Raw genomic sequence first — 17697 nt, 5'->3', positions numbered from 1 at the left:
AACAGTGTAAAGTAATGGAGAGTGTGTTAGAGAAGTGAAGAAAAGAGTGTAGGCAGGGTGGAGTGGGTGGAGAAGAGTGATAGCAGGAGTGATTTGTGATAGAAGAGTATCTGTGAGAATGAAAGAGAAAGTTTATAGGACTGTGGTGAGACCTGAGATGTTGTATGGATTAGAGACAGTGGCATTGAGTAAAAGACAGGGGGTGGAGCTGGAGGTAGCAGAGCTGAAGATGTTGAGATGTTTGTTGGGAGTGATGATGATGGACAGGATTAGAAATGAGTTTATTAGAGGGACAGTGCATGTAGGACGTTTTGGAGACAAGGTGAGGGAGGTGAGATTGAGATGTTTGGAGATGTGCAGAGGAGGGACATGGGGTATATCAGTAGAAGAACGCTGAGGATGGAGACACCAGGAAGGAGGAAAAGAGGAAGAACAAGGAGGAGGTTTATGGATATGGTGAGGGAAGACATGCAGGTAGTTGGTGTGAAAGAGGCAGATGTAGAGGACAGGGTGGTATGGAGAAGGATGACCCGCTGTGGCGACCCCTAATGGGAGAAGCCAGAAGGAAAATACTTTTTTTCTAATACTCCTGAAAACCAAATTACAGAAAAACGAGTCATTTTCTAGTCTTTTTATGTGGATGCATGGAAAAGAAAATCAAAGGGGAAAAAAGGTTTGATTTTTTTTTATGTCTAATTACAGAATTAGGCTATATATATATATATATATATATATATATATATATATATTACTCCACAGTTTGAATGGACGGGTCAGCTGAGGACGTGCAACTGCGAAGCGGGAGCGCGCACGTCCGCAAACTGTGACGCGCACGCACGATCACACAGCGTATATAAATCTGATGCGGCGGATCCAAACCGCAAACGCTCGCGAGCAGGTGTGTAGATCTCTGAGGGGAAAAAAAACTATCGTCGATTTCACTCATTCTTTTATTCCTTCGCCATGTTGTGGACGGTTTGTAAGGTCGTCAGGAAATTCTCCACGTCCTCCGTGAGTAAAAAACCCCACGCGCCTGTTCCTGTTCTCACACTGACTGGTGTTTTTGTTCTTCTTTTCTCGTTTTGAAAATGAATGAAAAACGAGCAGAGGGCGAAGTGCGCGTGCCCGCGCGCGCGTTCAGCGAAAAGCATTAGTGCACGTGAACGAGATGTTATTAGTGTTAATAAAGAAGACAGTCGGTGCTGTGAGATTAGTGCCTTTTACTCAGTGTGTGTGTGTGTGTGTGTGTGTGTGTGTGTGAGAAAGAGGGGGTACGTGCACGGGCATAGTATAGTGCACGCGCTGGGTTATTTCCATTTTTCTCGCACGTTACAGTGCACAGTGTGTCGATGTCATGGATTCTCCATGTTGCTTTGGTGTCTTCTGTAGATCTTGTACAGGTCTACCAGTGGCCACGTTGCTACACACCCTTCTCTCTCTCTCTCTCTCTCTCTCTCTCTCTCTCTCTCTCTCTCTCTCTCTCTCTCTGCCTCAGAAATTCATGCATTGAGTTGCATCAGCAAGTGTCAGAGAGAAATGAGGCTGCAGATCACATGACTGAAGTGTTATTTATAACTGTTTTTTTTGTTTGTTTTTTTATAATTGATAAATGCAACCTTAACGCTGACGTCACAACTTGTCAAACATCTGTCCTGCTCGTTTCCGACTCTTATCTTGGGCGTCATTTCGAGGTTATCAGGTCGAGAAACCTTCAGGTCCCTGATGCATAAACACACACGCTCAGGAACACACACATGATCAGGAACACACACATGCACAGGAACACACACGCTCAGGAACACACACACACATGCTCAGGAACACACACACACATGCACAGGAACACACACACATGCTCAGTAACACACACACACATGCTCAGGAGCGCACACATGATCAGGAACACACACACGATCAGGAACACACACACACACATGCTCAGGAACACACACACACATGCACAGGAACACACACACATGCTCAGGAACACACACACACATGCTCAGGAGCACACACATGATCAGGAACACACACACGATCAGGAACACACACACGATTAGGAACACACACACACGCTCAGGAACACACACGATTAGGAACACACACACACGCTCAGGAACACACACGATTAGGAACACACACACGCTCAGGAACACACACGCTCAGGAGCACACATGCTCAGGAACACATGCTCAGGAACACACACGCTCAGGAACACACAAGCTCAGGAACACACACATGCTCAGGAACACACACACGCTTAGGAACACACGCTCAGGAACATACACGCTCAGGAGCACACATGCTCAGGAACACACACATGCTCAGGAACACAGACATGCTCAGGAACACATACTCAGGAACACACACACGCTCGGGAACACACATGCTCAGGAACACACACAGGCGCTCAGGAACACACATGCTCAGGAACACACATGCACAGGAACACACACACGCTCAGGAACACACACATGCTCAGGAACACATGCTCAGGAACACACACGCTCAGAAACACACACAGGAACACACACGCTCAGAAACACACACACAGGAACACACACACTCAGGAACGCATGCTCAGAAACACACACGCTCAGAAACACACACACAGGAACACACACGTTCAGAAACACACACGCTCAGGAACACACACACGCTCAGGAACACACACACGCTCAGGAACACACACACAGGAACACACACACTCAGGAACGCATGCTCAGAAACACACACGCTCAGAAACACACACACAGGAACACACACGTTCAGAAACACACACGCTCAGGAACACACACACACGCTCAGGAACACACACACAGGAACACACGATCAGGAACACACAGCGTTACTACACAGTAATTACTAGAACATCAGATTTCTTTTGTTCTTCTCCCAACAGACTCAGTACCAGAATAAGCTGAAGCTCGCGCTCATTGGTCAGAGCTTGTTTGGACAGGAAGTGTACACCAGCCTCAGGAAGCAGGGTCATAAAGTGGTGGGTGTGTTTACTGTCCCGGATAAGGATGGCAAGGCAGACCCGCTGGGTGAGTGACGTCACCAGGGGGCGGGGCTTAGTAGCTCATTAACAACCTATTCATATTTAATACTGTATTGGTTAATTGATAGATTGTATAATTGGGAGGAAAAAGTGCAAATAGTAATGAATTAAAGGGCCAAAAATGTGTATATAAAATAAACAAGTAGACCAATAATAATAACATAAATAATATAATCAATAAAAGAATAATGAAAGAACATGTTTAAATGAAAATGTTTATGTAAAAACTGTATTGCATTGTAATAATAATAATAATAATAATAATAATATTAATAAAAGAAGAATAAAGAAAAACAGTGCTTGCTAGTTTGTATAATGGGGTTATGGGGGTGGGGGTGGGGGGGAAAATCTTTTATTAAGAGACAAAATAAATAAGTGAATAAATAACAAAATATGTAAATAAACTACTAAAGTAAAATTCTTGAAACACTCAAACGAGTGAGCACCAGACTCACACAAATCCTTCTTCTGATCTTTAATGTGAACTAAAGCCGGCCTGTTAGAACCACCTTCATGGAAAAGCAGAACAAATTAATCTTTAATAGTTTAAATTATTAGATGTTTAAACTGAAGATGTTTCTCAGGAGTGTGTAGAGAAGACGAGTATGAGGCTCCATGTGAGAATGTAAATAGACGTTTGTAGTGTGTGTGTGTGAGTGTGTGTGTGTGTGTGTGTGTGTGTGTGTGTGTGTGTGTGTAGTGTGTAACGGGGGGGTTGGGTGTCGCTGGTGTCAGTTTAACCAGCTGGCCCTCTCCATAAGGGTCTTATTGTTTTACAGAAAAGCAGGAAAAACACTAAATTGTCTGATATATTAAACACACACACACAACACACACACACACACACACACACACACACACACACACACACTTTCCTACATGTAAAAGTAAGTCCTCATATTCCTCACTCTTATAATATTATACCTTTTATATCATTATTTTTATTGTAATTACTCGATAATTCATGGGTGATCCTGAAGCGTATGTTAGATTTTCAGATATTCATTATATAAGTATATAGTATACAAGTATAAAAAGTAGGATCGGATGAGAAAACGAGGCGCCGTCACTCGTCGCTGACTTTCTGAAGGATTAAACGGCAAAGACTCTCTTTATTATCAGTTTAAACCAAGTAAATACCGTTTCCCTTCACTCCGTCTTTATTGTTAAAACCTTTAAACCCTTTTGTTTTTTTTGTGTGTTTTTAAATATTAGCAATAATTCGCTCTCATAAAAATCCAAAAATTCCAAAAACCACACGGTTCTATTGTAGTTTGGACTTTCTGACGCCGAGACGCAAACTGACTCGTGCAGTTCTCCAGCTCCCGTGTCGTCTTCCTCGACTTCAACTCCGTAATTATTGCTCTCATGTTTTGTTTTTTTATGTTTTCCTGGTTTTGCCCATTGTTAGGAATTTATACCCCATGGAATTTACTCATATAATTTACTCATATAAATTCATATTTATACCCAATAATTGTGGCAGATGACAAAAAAAATAAGGAACATCAACCTAAATAAAAAAAAATTACTTTTAGGATCAAACAGACTTCATTTCTAGTGAAGCCTCGTTCCAGGGTGGTTTCCCGACCGTTCCTTTTCTCTTATCAGACAGCAACACTGTGTGTCCTTATCTGACCTAAAACTGTTACTGTACTGAACCTGTTCATCAGCTGTGGTGGCGGAAAAGGACGGCACGCCGGTGTTTAAATTCCCACGCTGGCGTTTGAAGGGGAAGCCCATCTCCGAGGTGGTGGACGCCTACAAGGCCGTGGGTGCGGAACTCAACGTCATGCCCTTCTGCTCCCAGTTTATCCCCATGAACGTGATCGACCATCCCCAGCACGGCTCCATCATCTACCACCCGTCTCTCCTGCCCAGACACAGAGGAGCTTCAGCCATCAACTGGTGTGGGACATTTGTTTATATATATTTGTAGCTATTTGTTTCGATTCGATTGATCGGTTTTGAAGAATAATCGGTCCAGATAGTTTTTCCGGTTACCGCTCGGCTGTCATTACGAGAGCGGCCTCTAGAGGTGAATCACTGACTGAGTGTTGTTTGTTTGTACGCGCGCTGCACGGAGAGCGCTGTATTTATCGCTTATGCATTTATCAATCATTTAGATAATTATATTTATAAATGAATATTTTTATACTGATTTCATTCTGAATTGATTGTTGGTTTTTTTTGTAATACAATTCAGTTGATTATTCGGTTATCGGCGAATACGATCCAACTCACCTACAGGATCTGTATCCGTATCGGTCGAACGCCAATTTCTCCTAATTTGATCATTTGCACCAAAGTGCTGTCGTGTGTTGATTTACTGCGAATGCTTCCACAGTCATTTTACACAAAGGCGTGTGTGTGTGTGTGTGTGTGAATGTGCAGGACTCTGATCGAGGGCGATAAAAAAGCCGGTTTCTCGATATTCTGGGCTGATGATGGTTTGGACACTGGTCCTATCCTGCTGCAGAAGGAATGTCCAGTGGAACCTAATGACACTGTGGACACACTGTACAACCGTTTCCTCTTTCCGGAGGGAATCAAAGCCATGGTAAGACGAAATCTCTTTAAACGGTCAAGTGCGCTCGGATAGACTGAACCTACTGAACGTACTACGGATTTAAACAGGTGGAAGCAGTGCAGCTTATTGCAGACGGGAAAGCTCCCAGGATTCCACAGCCCGAGGAGGGAGCGAGCTACGAAGGCATCCAGAAGAAATCCAATGCCAGGGTGAGAACTCTTAACTCGCAGATGGACTCGCGGAGGGGAGGAAATATCTTAGAGCTTCGCTTCACAGTTTTATAGCCGTCGCTTTCTGGCGAGGAGCTCGCGGTTACTGTTTATTCAAACGTGACGCATTTGCGTATTTCGGTTACTTACAGCAAAAAAACACGACACCTAATCGCATGGGAGAATAGTTTTAGCAGAAATATCCAGTAGCACTGGTTTTATTGGCACATATTCCCTTTATGTTTCTTAAAAAAAATGTTCCTCCTGATCTTACTTTTTTCTGGGTGGAAGAGCTTCATCTACACCTGGTCTAGCACAGTATTTGAATGAAATTGGGACCTGCCGGGTTTCCGCATGGTCTTAAAAAGTCCTGGAAATAAACTCTAAAATAAAAACATCCAGGCTTCAATTCTCTGTTCTATTAAATTCGCTCATTGAAATGTTTCTTTGGCGAAATGTAGTTTGTTGTATTACAACTACAAATGTGACTAAAATGTGACCAACATGCAACAACTAATCAGCTTCCTGTTATATAAAACGTGTGAGTGTGTGTGGTCGGAAACAAAAAAGAGAGAGAGCGTGAATGAGTGAAGCCGAGGGATGGAACTACCACTCGGGGTTTCTGTAGTTCAGTGATCAGCGTCTGGAATGTCAGCTGCCGTGGTAACACTTCTGTTACTAGAGGCTGAAATAAGTAACAGGTGCAGAGGGTCGACTCGTTTAGCTCATCACCTCTCCCTCTCTCTCTCTCTCTCTCTCTCTCTCTCTCTCTCTCTCTCCCTCTCTCCTTAGGTGAACATGGCTCAGCCTGCTAATGTTATTCATAACTGGATACGTGGCCATGATAAAGTTCCTGGAGCCTGGACCCTCGTTAATGGAGAGGTGTGTAGACTTTTGCACACTGTTGTAAATGTAGCTATAAATGCACGATTATTACCAGCGTCTAGTCCTGGAAATCCCATCAGATTTTACCTAACGTCTGCCTGCACACCGTCGTGTAGCTCGCCTAAATACACCGAACCTACTGGAGAATCGTTTCTAGCAGTGTAGTTATGTAACTGTTCCTGCCAGCGTTGTGAGGACCAGGACTCAAATCAGGGACGACGGCAATCACAGTGAGGGACAACTTCAGGAACAGAGACTCAGGATGGGTCAGGGTTTTTTTTGTAGTCTGAAAATACAGAAAAACTGCAGAGAAACTCAGCAAAACAAACAGCACTTTACAGACTCAATATTGGAAAGCAAAAATGTTTACTAGAGGAGGTTCCCAAGGAAAAACAGAGAGATATACCATGCTAACGTGAATACACACGTGGAAATTGGACGCAGGACATAACACACAGTTTCGGCCAAATCTCAAATTAATCTCGAGTACCAGCACACTAATATTGCATCCTTCATATCTCCAAAAAGTCTTAAAGGAAAGATACAGGCGTACGCTCCCGGAGGCGTGGCATGGGCGGAGCTAAAGAGCTTTTATGTGTCGATCGACTGTGAGCTGCAACGACGCTTATTCATAGAGCAGGAACAAGATCTTTATGGTCTTAAACAAACTCTGACGAACAATTAGATTCAGACGTACTTATCTGATCCAGAATCGGATCCCGAGCCTGAAATTGAACTTGAAGAACAACAGCAGGATGTGTCTAAGTGGCAAACAAGGTTCTTCTTCTCGCACATTCAAAAAACACACTTTCTGAATACGTTCTTCTCGAGCAAGTCATGGCTCATGCTCTCGCTCTTCCGGGGGAAAAGTGCCCATACAAGGAATTCTGCCCTTCATGACATCATGAGGAGCCAAACTTGAGAGAGAGAAAAAAATGGACCAGGAAGGATCTTTTTTTAGAAAACGTGTGGCCTCATGTTTAGCTTAAGAATCCAACTTTTTAACAGCACATAACTCAGAATGCATAGAATCACGTTAGACCTCCCCACTTTAACTAGTGAACATGTGGAGGACAACATAGGGGAGTAATGGAGACCTCTGGTGGACAAAAGATGATATAATATAATCAGGGTCCTGAGAGAACCCCAGAATTCTGACAGGAACATACACTATGTAATCTGTTTCCCATTAAACCCACCCTGCTGGGATATTTATTTTTTTATGCGTTGTCCTGATATACATTTAATAAGATGCGTGTCGTTGTGTGTTGTGTAGCCAGTGACACTGTATGGATCATCGATGCTCAATGGTCCAGTTCCTTCAGGTCAGCCCCTGGAGGTAGAAGATGCGTCTCAGCCCGGCCTCATCACCAGCTCGGGCCTCGTGCTCTTCGGCATCGACGGGAAAGCGGTAACGCCCTCATATCCACACGTGCACGAACGCTTTCTAAACACGTCGAATATGAACACGTTTCATGTTTCTCGAAATGAAGTCACTTTCGTGCTGATATGCGCAGCTACTGGTGAAAAGTCTGCAGTTTGAGGACGGAAAGATGATTCCAGCTGCCAAGTACTTCTCATCAGGAGAAACGAGCAGTGTGGAGCTCACTGAGGAGGAGAAGAAGATGGCAGAGGACATACGGGTATGTGTGTGTGTGTGTGTGTGTGTGTGTGTGTGTGTGTGTGTACAAGAGAAGAATGATTAAACACTCTTCATCTAATGAACATGCTGTAATCTGTTTCAGGTGATCTGGAAGGGCATTTTGAGTAACGTGGCAGTGATTGAGGACACGACCGACTTCTTTAAGTCTGGAGCTGCGTCTATGGATGTGGTCAGGTATGTTCTGTTTTCACATTTACATTTTAGGAATTTGGCTGTGAAACAGTGAAGAAGTGGTGGAGAGATCAGTGGTGAAGGATGGAGAGATAAATGGTAGAGGATGAAGAGATAATTTGAGGAGTGGTGAAGAGATCGGTGAAGGAGGACGGAGAGATCGGTGGAGGATGGAGAGATTGTTGAAGAAGTGGTAAAGAGATCGGTAAAGGAGGATGGAGAGATCGGTGCAGGAGGGAGAAATCGGTGGAGGAGTGGTGAAGAGATCGGTGGAGGAGGACGGAGAGATCGGTGGAGGATGGAGAGATTGTTGAAGGAGTGGTAAAGAGATCGGTGGAGGAGGATGGAGAGATCTGTGGAGGATGGAGAGATTGTTGAAGGAGTGGTAAAGAGATCAGTGAAGGAGGATGGAGAGATTGGTGCAGGAGGGAGAGATCGGTGGGGGATAGAGAGATCGGTGGAGGGGTGGAGAGATCGGTGGAGGATGAAGAGATTGGTGGAGGATGTAGGGATCGGTGGAGGATGTAGGGATCAGTGGAGGATGTAGGGATCGGTGGAGGATGGAGAGATCGGTGGAGGATGGAGAGATCGGTGGAGGATGGAGAGATCGGTGGGGGATAGAGAGATTGGTGGAGGATGGAGAGATCGGTGGAGGGGTGGAGAGATCGGTGGAGGAATGGTGAAAAGATTAGTGGAGGAGAATGGAGAGATCGGTGGAGGATGGAGAGATCGGTGGAGGGGTGGAGTTAAATGGGATGGGTTTAGGATTAATAAATGGGTTTAGGATTAAGGAAGCTTTTTTGTTTGTGGTTTTTTTGTGGCAGGTTGGTGGAGGAGACCAAGCAGAAGTGTGCAGGTGTCCAGCTGCAGACTGAGGACGTCTACATGGCTACTACCTTCCAGGACTTCATCCAGATGTTTGTCCGGCGTCTGAGAGGAGAAGACCAGGAGGAGGAGCTGGTCATCGATTACGTAAGTGTCCATGGTTAACTTCATCCTGACGTGTGACCAAGAAACATCCGTGTTCTGACGTTTCACCGTTTCCAGGCGACAAAAGACATCAATAACATGACGCTGAAGATTCCACACCAGTGTTTCATCAATGGGAAGTTTGAGGATGCAGAGAACGGAAAGACTTATAACACCGTCAACCCCACCGATGGCTCTGTAGGTCTCACACACACACACACACACACACACACACACACTTACACAACATATCCTCATGTTTTCTGAATGTTGATGTTTCTCTGATTTTCTCCTGTAGGTGATCTGTAAGGTGGCATTTGCTTCCGTTGCTGATGTGGACAGAGCCGTGGCTGCAGCTAAAGAGGCGTTTGAGACGGGGCCGTGGGGCAGGATGAACCCTCGTGACCGGGGCAGACTTCTCTACAAGTACATCATACTTTATTTCCAAAAAGTGCTTCATGTCCACATGGCTGATGAATGAAAGGAAAAAATACGTTATATTAGATTTCCTTTCACTTGTCAATCAGTTCACCACGTTTCATTCGAGCGATTTCGGAAGCCACCTCAGATACCTGCCGTGTATATGTGCAGGCTGGCCGATCTCATGGAGGAGCATCAGGAGGAGCTGGCCACTATTGAGTCCGTCGACTCCGGTGCCGTGTACACGCTCGCCCTCAAGACTCACGTGGGCATGTCCATCCAAACCTTCAGATACTTCGCCGGCTGGTGCGACAAGATCCACGTACGTACGAGAGGCCACGCTTTAGGTTTCGCTCGTGATAATATAGAACATCTTACACGTGCGTTTTATAACGTCTTCCTCAGGGCACGACCATCCCCATCAACCAGGCTCGACCCAACCGCAACCTGACCTTCACTAAGAAAGAACCTCTAGGGTGAGTAGATATTGGCGTATAAAATAAAAGAAACACGAAGGATGAATTGTAGTAACTCTGAGGTTGCTCTTTCTGTGGATCTGGACCAGAGTGTGTGCCATTGTGATTCCATGGAATTACCCTCTAATGATGCTGGCCTGGAAGAGCGCCGCCTGTCTGGCAGCCGGAAACACCCTGGTTTTAAAGCCTGCGCAGGTAAAACCACAAAGTTTGTGTTCCTGCGATTAGATTAATTGATCAGGAACCGAACACTTGAACTTGATTGTGTCGTATTGTAGAAGCGGCCAAACTTTTGGGGAATAATAAAACTCTTGATATGAATTGTTCCAGGTGACGCCTCTGACCGCGCTGAAGTTCGCCGAGCTGGCCGTTAAAGCAGGCATTCCGAAAGGAGTCATCAATATCATACCGGGATCAGGTGACCACACCCCTGCTGCTGCTCCATATATAAACTATTTATAAAGTATATATTAAGGCAAATGTATGAGCTGAAACTTCAGTGATATTAATTTGAGCTCATAGCTGTTGCTTCGAAAATGTAAATACAGACAAAATATAAAGTCTGGAAAATATATTTTTTTAAATCTGTGTCAAAGAAGTATGTGAGGGTGGTGCAGGACATGTAGGAAGACAGTGTGACAGCAGTGAAGTGTGCAGTAGGAATGACTGGTTCAAGGTGGAGGTTGGACTGCATCAGGGATCGGCTCTGAGCCCTTTACTGTTTGCAGTGGTGATAGACAGGTTGAAGGACGAGGTCAGACAGGAGTCTCCCTGGACTATGATGTTTGGGGATGATATTGTGATTTGTGGTGAGAGTAGGGAGCAGGTGGAGAAGAGCCTGGAGAGGTGGAGGTACACACTGGAGAGAAGGGGAATGAAAGTCAGTAGGAGTAAGACAGAGTACATGTGTGTGAATGAGAGGGAGGGCAGTGGAGTGGTGCGGTTGCAGGGAGAAGAGGTGGAGAAGGTGGAGGAGTTCAGGTACCTGGGGTCAACAGTGTAAAGTAATGGAGAGTGTGTTAGAGAAGTGAAGAAAAGAGTGCAGGCAGGGTGGAGTGGGTGGAGAAGAGTGATAGCAGGAGTGGTTTGTGATAGAAGAGTATCTGTGAGAGTGAAAGCGAAAGTTTTTAGGACTGTGGTGAGACCTGAGATGTTGTATGGATTAAAGACAGTGGCATTGAGTAAAAGACAGGAGGTGGAGCTGGAGGTAGCAGAGCTGAAGATGTTGAGGTTTTTGTTGGGAGTGACGACGATGGACAGGATTAGAAATAAGTTTATTAGAGGGACAGCACATGTAGGACGTTTTGGAGACAAGGTGAGGGGGGGGTGAGATTGAGATGTTTGGATATGTGCAGAGGAGAGACATGGGGTATATCAGTAGGAGAATGCTGAGGATGGAGACACCAGAAAGGAGGAAAAGAGGAAGAACAAGGAGGAGGTTTATGGATGTGGTGAGGGAAGACATGCAGGTAGTTGGTGTGAAAGAGGCAGATGTGGCGCTCCCTAATGGTAGAAGAAGAAAGAAGAAGTAGATATTGGAATAATGACAATAATAATGATATTAGTTTTATTGAAAAAATGACATTAATGATGATGATGATGAAAAATCTGTTTTAGGTGGTATGGTCGGACAGAGGTTATCTGATCACCCTGATATCCGTAAGCTGGGCTTCACTGGATCTACTCCAATCGGTAAACAAATCATGAAAAGGTATGTTAAATAGCTCACTAATGCACTTAAATAGGAACACCCTCATGCTGACAGCTCAAGAGCTTCGGTTTTTAGAGTCACCTCAACCAACACCGCTGAAGGAAACATCTCCAGTTTTAAAGTTCTGCCTGTTAACATGATATCGTGCTCTTCTCCAGCTGTGCAGTCAGTAATTTGAAGAAGGTCTCCCTGGAGCTGGGTGGCAAATCCCCTCTCATTATCTTCAGCGACTGTGACATTGACAAGGCTGTGAGGATGGTGAGAACCAGGAAACGCAACAGGATCGAGATTACCGTGAACAGCAATTCTCAGGCTTATCTGACGTGTGTGTGTGTGTGTGTGTGTGTGTGTGTGTGTGTGTGTGTGTGTGTGTGTGTGTGTAGGGTATGAGCTCGGTGTATTTCAACAAGGGAGAGAACTGCATCGCTGCAGGCAGACTGTTTGTCGAAGAGTCCATTCATGACGAGTTCATCCGACGAGTGGTGGGTTCAAGCTCATGCTCATGATTTTTTCCAGAAACACGTTTCACAGAAGTTTGCCGTAGTTGTCGGTTAACATTAAGGGTTATCTCACAAAGTAATCCACTTGCCCTTCCAAGGTTGAGGAGATCAAAAAAATGAATATCGGCGATCCTCTGGATCGCTCCACAGATCACGGCCCTCAGAACCACAAGGCCCACCTCGACAAGTTGCTGGAGTACTGCGAGATCGGCGCGAAGGAAGGCGCCACTCTCGTTTACGGGGGGAAGCAGGTGGACAGACCTGGTAAGATTTCATTTACATTCACATGAACAGTATCTGAAGCACAGCAGCATGAACCAAAGACTCGTTTTTTTTGTGTTCATCTCTGCAGGGTTTTTCATGGAGCCCACAGTCTTCACGGACGTTGAGGATCACATGTTCATCGCTAAAGAGGAATCTTTTGGCCCGGTCATGGTGGTGTCTAAATTTAAAGATGGGTAAGTTCTAAGCTTGTAGGAAACGTCCATCCTTAAAAAAAAAAATGAAAGAAAAAAACAAAACCTCTTCTCCTCTCAGTGATGTAGAAGGAGTCTTGAACAGAGCGAATGACACAGAGTTTGGCTTGGCGTCTGGAGTCTTCACACGAGACATCAACAAAGCCATGTATGTGAGTGAGAAGCTGGAAGCTGGAACCGTGTTTGTCAACACCTACAACAAGACGGACGTGGCGGCGCCGTTCGGAGGATTCAAGCAGTCCGGCTTCGGGAAAGATCTGGGTAAGAGCAGTGTATTGTGGGAGGAGGAGTCAGTGATGGGGTGCTGGTGTGGAGATAAGCTTGTGATGTCAGTCGTACTTCTGTCGGAGCTGATGTTCTAGGAACGTGCATAAGTAACTCCTGACCAATCACATTTGAGATTTCACTGTGGTATAAAAATACATTAGGGGTGTAATGTTAGTGCGGTACAGGACTTTCGGTAGCGAACGAAAATTTTGTTTATTTTTTTAAACTTAAATTCAAATTTAAATTTTAAAAAAATATTTAAAAAAAACAGATTTTCTCACATGCGCAATACAAAATCGCGTTTCCGGGACGTATCAAATAGCGCAGTGTTACTGTTTTATATTTACTATTTAATTTTTAACTTAAATATTATTTTATTTAAAATTATTTTTAAATGTAACTGTTGATGTTTACAAATGTTAATAATTATAATAAAAAAAAAATAAAGAAAAAAAAAGTCAAGCAATTAACTTTTTCGCATTTCTCAGTCCAGGGATGTCAAAATAAAAAAATAATAACGAGTGCCGAAATCCGGCGTGACGCACGGATCCGGCAATTAAAACCGTCCGTGTGGAAACAGAGCAAAAGTTCCGTTTGGTGTCCTGATGATTTGCGTCATCGAAAACACCGGAATTACTTTAAAAAGTTTAGAAGAATAAACATAAATTTGCATAAATTATCCGTATTTGTCTATGCGCATGTTTATTATTAATTTAATAATTAAGGTGCATTCGGAACAGATACGAATGTGCGATTAGGTTGCGATTTATCGCGAGTTTTCTCACGACGATCACGTGATTATATATGTGATATATTTTAAATAAATCATATTAATGAGTGTTTCTGGCTGTTTTATAGGAGAAGAAGCCCTTCATGAGTATCTGCGGACCAAAGCAGTGACAGTAGAGTACTGAGAGAGAACATCTGGACTTTGTGCTGGACTTCGGCAGGCAGTCTATGGGAACGCAGGCCTCATGCTTCATCTGCCATCTTGCTCGGTTTTGAAAAAAAAAAAAGAAAAAACGCACTGCTACAACTCCAATTTTTGTGCCTACAGTTTTTCAGATCTCGACAACACCGAGGCAACATCTGGATCCATGAATCGGTACGGCGTCCGAAGGTGCAGATTATCGACACTGCCAGAATCCGAAGGAGAATACGCTGCAGTTTTTATTTATTTAATCCGAGAAGGTTTTCCGTCTCTCACATAAATCTACACACAGCGCTTTTCCTTTCTTAATATATTCGAAAGCTATTTTACGTCATTGGCGCATTTTAAGAACCGAATCTTTCTACCTCACGGAGCATGTAAATTCAATTCAAATATACTTATTTTATTAAGAACGAAACAAATGATACATCTTTTATATTTTTCAACTTTGCATTCCACACGTTTCGAATCGGCAAATGCGATTTTCTAAATAAATATCGAAGGATTCTCATCGTTCTGGACCGAACAGATACACAAGACTTTTTTTTTTAATCTGGGTTGCCAGAGTGATGTAATCCAGCTCGAGGCTGGAAATCCTCCAAAACACCATTTGAGTTATTAAACGTATTACTGTAGTTTTAAAGGAAAAATCCACCCTGAATGATTTGCATATTTAGGATTTTCTGGCTTAAACAATGCTGCTCTATTTTCCTACATTACCCACCATGCCAGCTGAATACTCATGACGGTGGTGCATGTGGGATTAATGCAGAGCGATGCAGCGGCACTTTAGTTCGTCTGGTTCTCTATTCTATTAAATGTTTAACCAATACCAGTCAACACTAACTAGAAAATTGAGTGTCTGTCATAGTGTTTAAGTTCTGGGGGCTTTGAGTCCAATCACCAACACCTCCTTTATAACTACTGCTCTAGATTTCATTACATTCATATGTAAAACCCGTGTTATTTCAAGTGAAACCCGTGTCATCCCTTACGTTTGAGAATCTTCAATGAAGCGCCTTATTGAAGGGTAGAAGACCAATAAATTAGCACCATAATTACCATCCAATTTTCCCAAACTGTCTCATTTTATATAAATGCATTTGAGAGTTAAAGGGTTTTGCCCAGCGTTCTAGCCAGGGCAGCTTGGCCAGGCTGGGATTTGAACTCACAACCTGAAGGTAGGAATCTAAACTACCGAGCTACCACTTCCCACACGTTTCAGGGTGGCGTTTTTCATTTATAGCACTATAAAAACCAAAAGTTCATATGTTCTACGTATGTACACTGCTTATAGACTATCACTCCAACAGTATTTATTTATACCCATGTGCTACAGTGTGGGACACACCTGAAGATACCCGAACATGAAGTAGGCAACTTATTAACAAATCAACACTGCCTTCAGTACAAACTGTGCATGATGTGAGGAAACACGGTATTTATACGATCAAACAGCTTCTGTACACTGACAGTATTATATCTGTTTTTTTATCCATCAACAATAAACTGAATATGGATCACGTGTCTTGTTTCTTTCTTCTTCATTTTAAATTATCTTCATTAGATCTTCATGGTAGGGGTGTAACAGTACACGTGTCCGTACTGGAATTTTTCAGTGCACACGTGTACCAAATGCAATCCTTTTTACGCACGGAACATTTCAGTCACAATCTAAATTCCCTCAGGACCGTATTAAGTGGCGGACCGCATGTTTGTTTAGTCTCGGACGTGCACTTTGAGCGCATTTTTTTAAACATTTATTAAACTTGAAAACATACACAACAATGTCAAGGGGTATAAAAAACAAGAGTTAGCGCAGTGTCACTGTTGCTGCTCAAGCCGTACTGGAGAGTTTACGCATGCATCAAAATGCTAAAGAATCCATAGCGCTAACGTTAGCCGATTACCACCAACTAAAGAATTAAAAGACTGGCTGACGCATAACTTTCTTTTATTAAATTCTGATAAGACGGAGATCGGCCCAAAAACCAGTACACAAAAGCTCCAGCATTTCAACCTGCATTTAGACGGATGTTCTGTAACCACTAGTTCAACAGTAAAAGACCTGGGAGTTTTTTTAGACTCCAACTTGTCTTTTAATAATCACATAAACCAAGTTACAAAAACAGCCTTCTTTCACCTTAGAAATATTGCTAAGATAAGAAACGTTATCTATATCTGATGCAGAGAAGCTCGTCCATGCGTTCATGACCTCCAGAATAGACTACTCTAATGCATTACTAGGTGGATGTCCTGCATCATTAATAAACAAGCTTCAGTTAGTTCAGAATGCAGCAGCCAGAGTTCTCACAAGGTCGAGAAAATATCACCATATAACTCCAATCTTCTCATCCCTACACTGGCTTCCTGTTAAGTTTCTAATCCACTACAACTTACTGCTTTTTACTTACAAAACACTAAATGGTTTGGCTCCCATGTATCTATCCAGTCTTTTAACACGCTACAATCCGTCACGCTCCCTGAGATCTCAAAACTCTGGGCTTCTAGTAGTTCCTAGAATAGCAAAGTCCACTAAAGGTGGTAGAACATTCTCACATTTAGCTCCTAAACTCTGGAATAGTCTTCCTGACAGTGTTCGGGGTTCAGATACACTCTCCCAGTTTAAGTGCAGATTAAAAACATATCTTTTTAGCAAAGCCTACACATAACACACATCACACACATCACATCACAACCTTGTGCTCCAGAACATCTGATCACATGCACATTATCAACTTGTGCTGTTAATATCATGAACAGCAGCTACGCTAATTCCTCTCCACTGCTTCTCTTTCTCTCCCCATCCCGAGACATCCTGAGGTTGCTCCAGCTCCAGTCACCTCCCACCTCATGAAGATTATGGACCTTTGAAGAAGTAGATGTCGATCCCGCAAAAACCCGAACCATCTAGAGATGTACCAGCGCCATTTGGATCTATATGACCTGAATTGGGTCTAACAAATGTAAACTATTACATTTAATTTTTCAGTTTATTTAATTTTATTTAATCAATTTAATTTGTTTCAATTTAATTAACTAATCAATATTTTTTTTTATTATGAATTTGATTAATTTTATTTTACATTTTAAAAAATATTATTTTATATATTATTTAACCCAGCAGGCATTTTATTTTAAATATTTAAAAAAATGTAAACTGTTTAAACCTTAATGATCACAAATGTTAATAAACTGCATTAATAAAAAAATAAAAATAAAAAAACGACAAGCAATTTTATGTTTTGCATTTCTTCCTCCTCCCCAAACTGTACCGACTTAAAAACCCGAGGTACGAACTGCACCATGAATTTTGTGTACCGTTACCAGATCCTGAATTAAAAAAGGTACACTATAAGGAAAAAAAACAACACATGCATAAGAACAAATATTTTAATTCAAATATATGAATAACAAATTCTTAAAAA

General features: G+C 42.9%; 1 protein-coding gene across 2 annotated transcripts; it reads left to right on the top strand.

Annotated features, from left to right (window-relative positions):
- The first annotated feature begins 786 nt into the window (after positions 1 to 786).
- Positions 787 to 15792, top strand: aldh1l2 (aldehyde dehydrogenase 1 family, member L2). Of its 2 annotated transcripts, none has more exons than XM_083527945.1 (23): positions 787 to 898; positions 2903 to 3047; positions 4735 to 4969; positions 5456 to 5621; positions 5699 to 5800; positions 6593 to 6682; positions 7962 to 8096; positions 8203 to 8328; positions 8431 to 8522; positions 9344 to 9491; positions 9567 to 9686; positions 9787 to 9914; positions 10080 to 10230; positions 10314 to 10384; positions 10474 to 10579; positions 10715 to 10802; positions 12002 to 12095; positions 12254 to 12353; positions 12479 to 12577; positions 12694 to 12859; positions 12948 to 13053; positions 13133 to 13332; positions 14197 to 15792. In XM_083527945.1, the coding sequence occupies exons 1-23, from the start codon at positions 863 to 865 to the stop codon at positions 14250 to 14252; spliced, it is 2760 nt and encodes a 919-aa protein (XP_083384071.1). In that variant the 5' UTR covers positions 787 to 862; the 3' UTR covers positions 14253 to 15792. The 2 variants fall into 2 exon arrangements, with proteins under 2 accessions (XP_083384071.1, XP_083384070.1); XM_083527944.1 differs by having other exon boundaries at positions 825 to 1011.
- The last annotated feature ends 1905 nt before the right edge of the window (positions 15793 to 17697 follow it).

The sequence above is a fragment of the Silurus aristotelis genome (assembly GCF_946808225.1).
Source record: "Silurus aristotelis genome assembly, chromosome: 24".
Taxonomy (NCBI): domain Eukaryota; kingdom Metazoa; phylum Chordata; class Actinopteri; order Siluriformes; family Siluridae; genus Silurus; species Silurus aristotelis.
The sequence above is the reverse complement of the archived record's forward strand: the minus strand, read 5'-3'. Positions and strand labels throughout refer to the sequence as shown.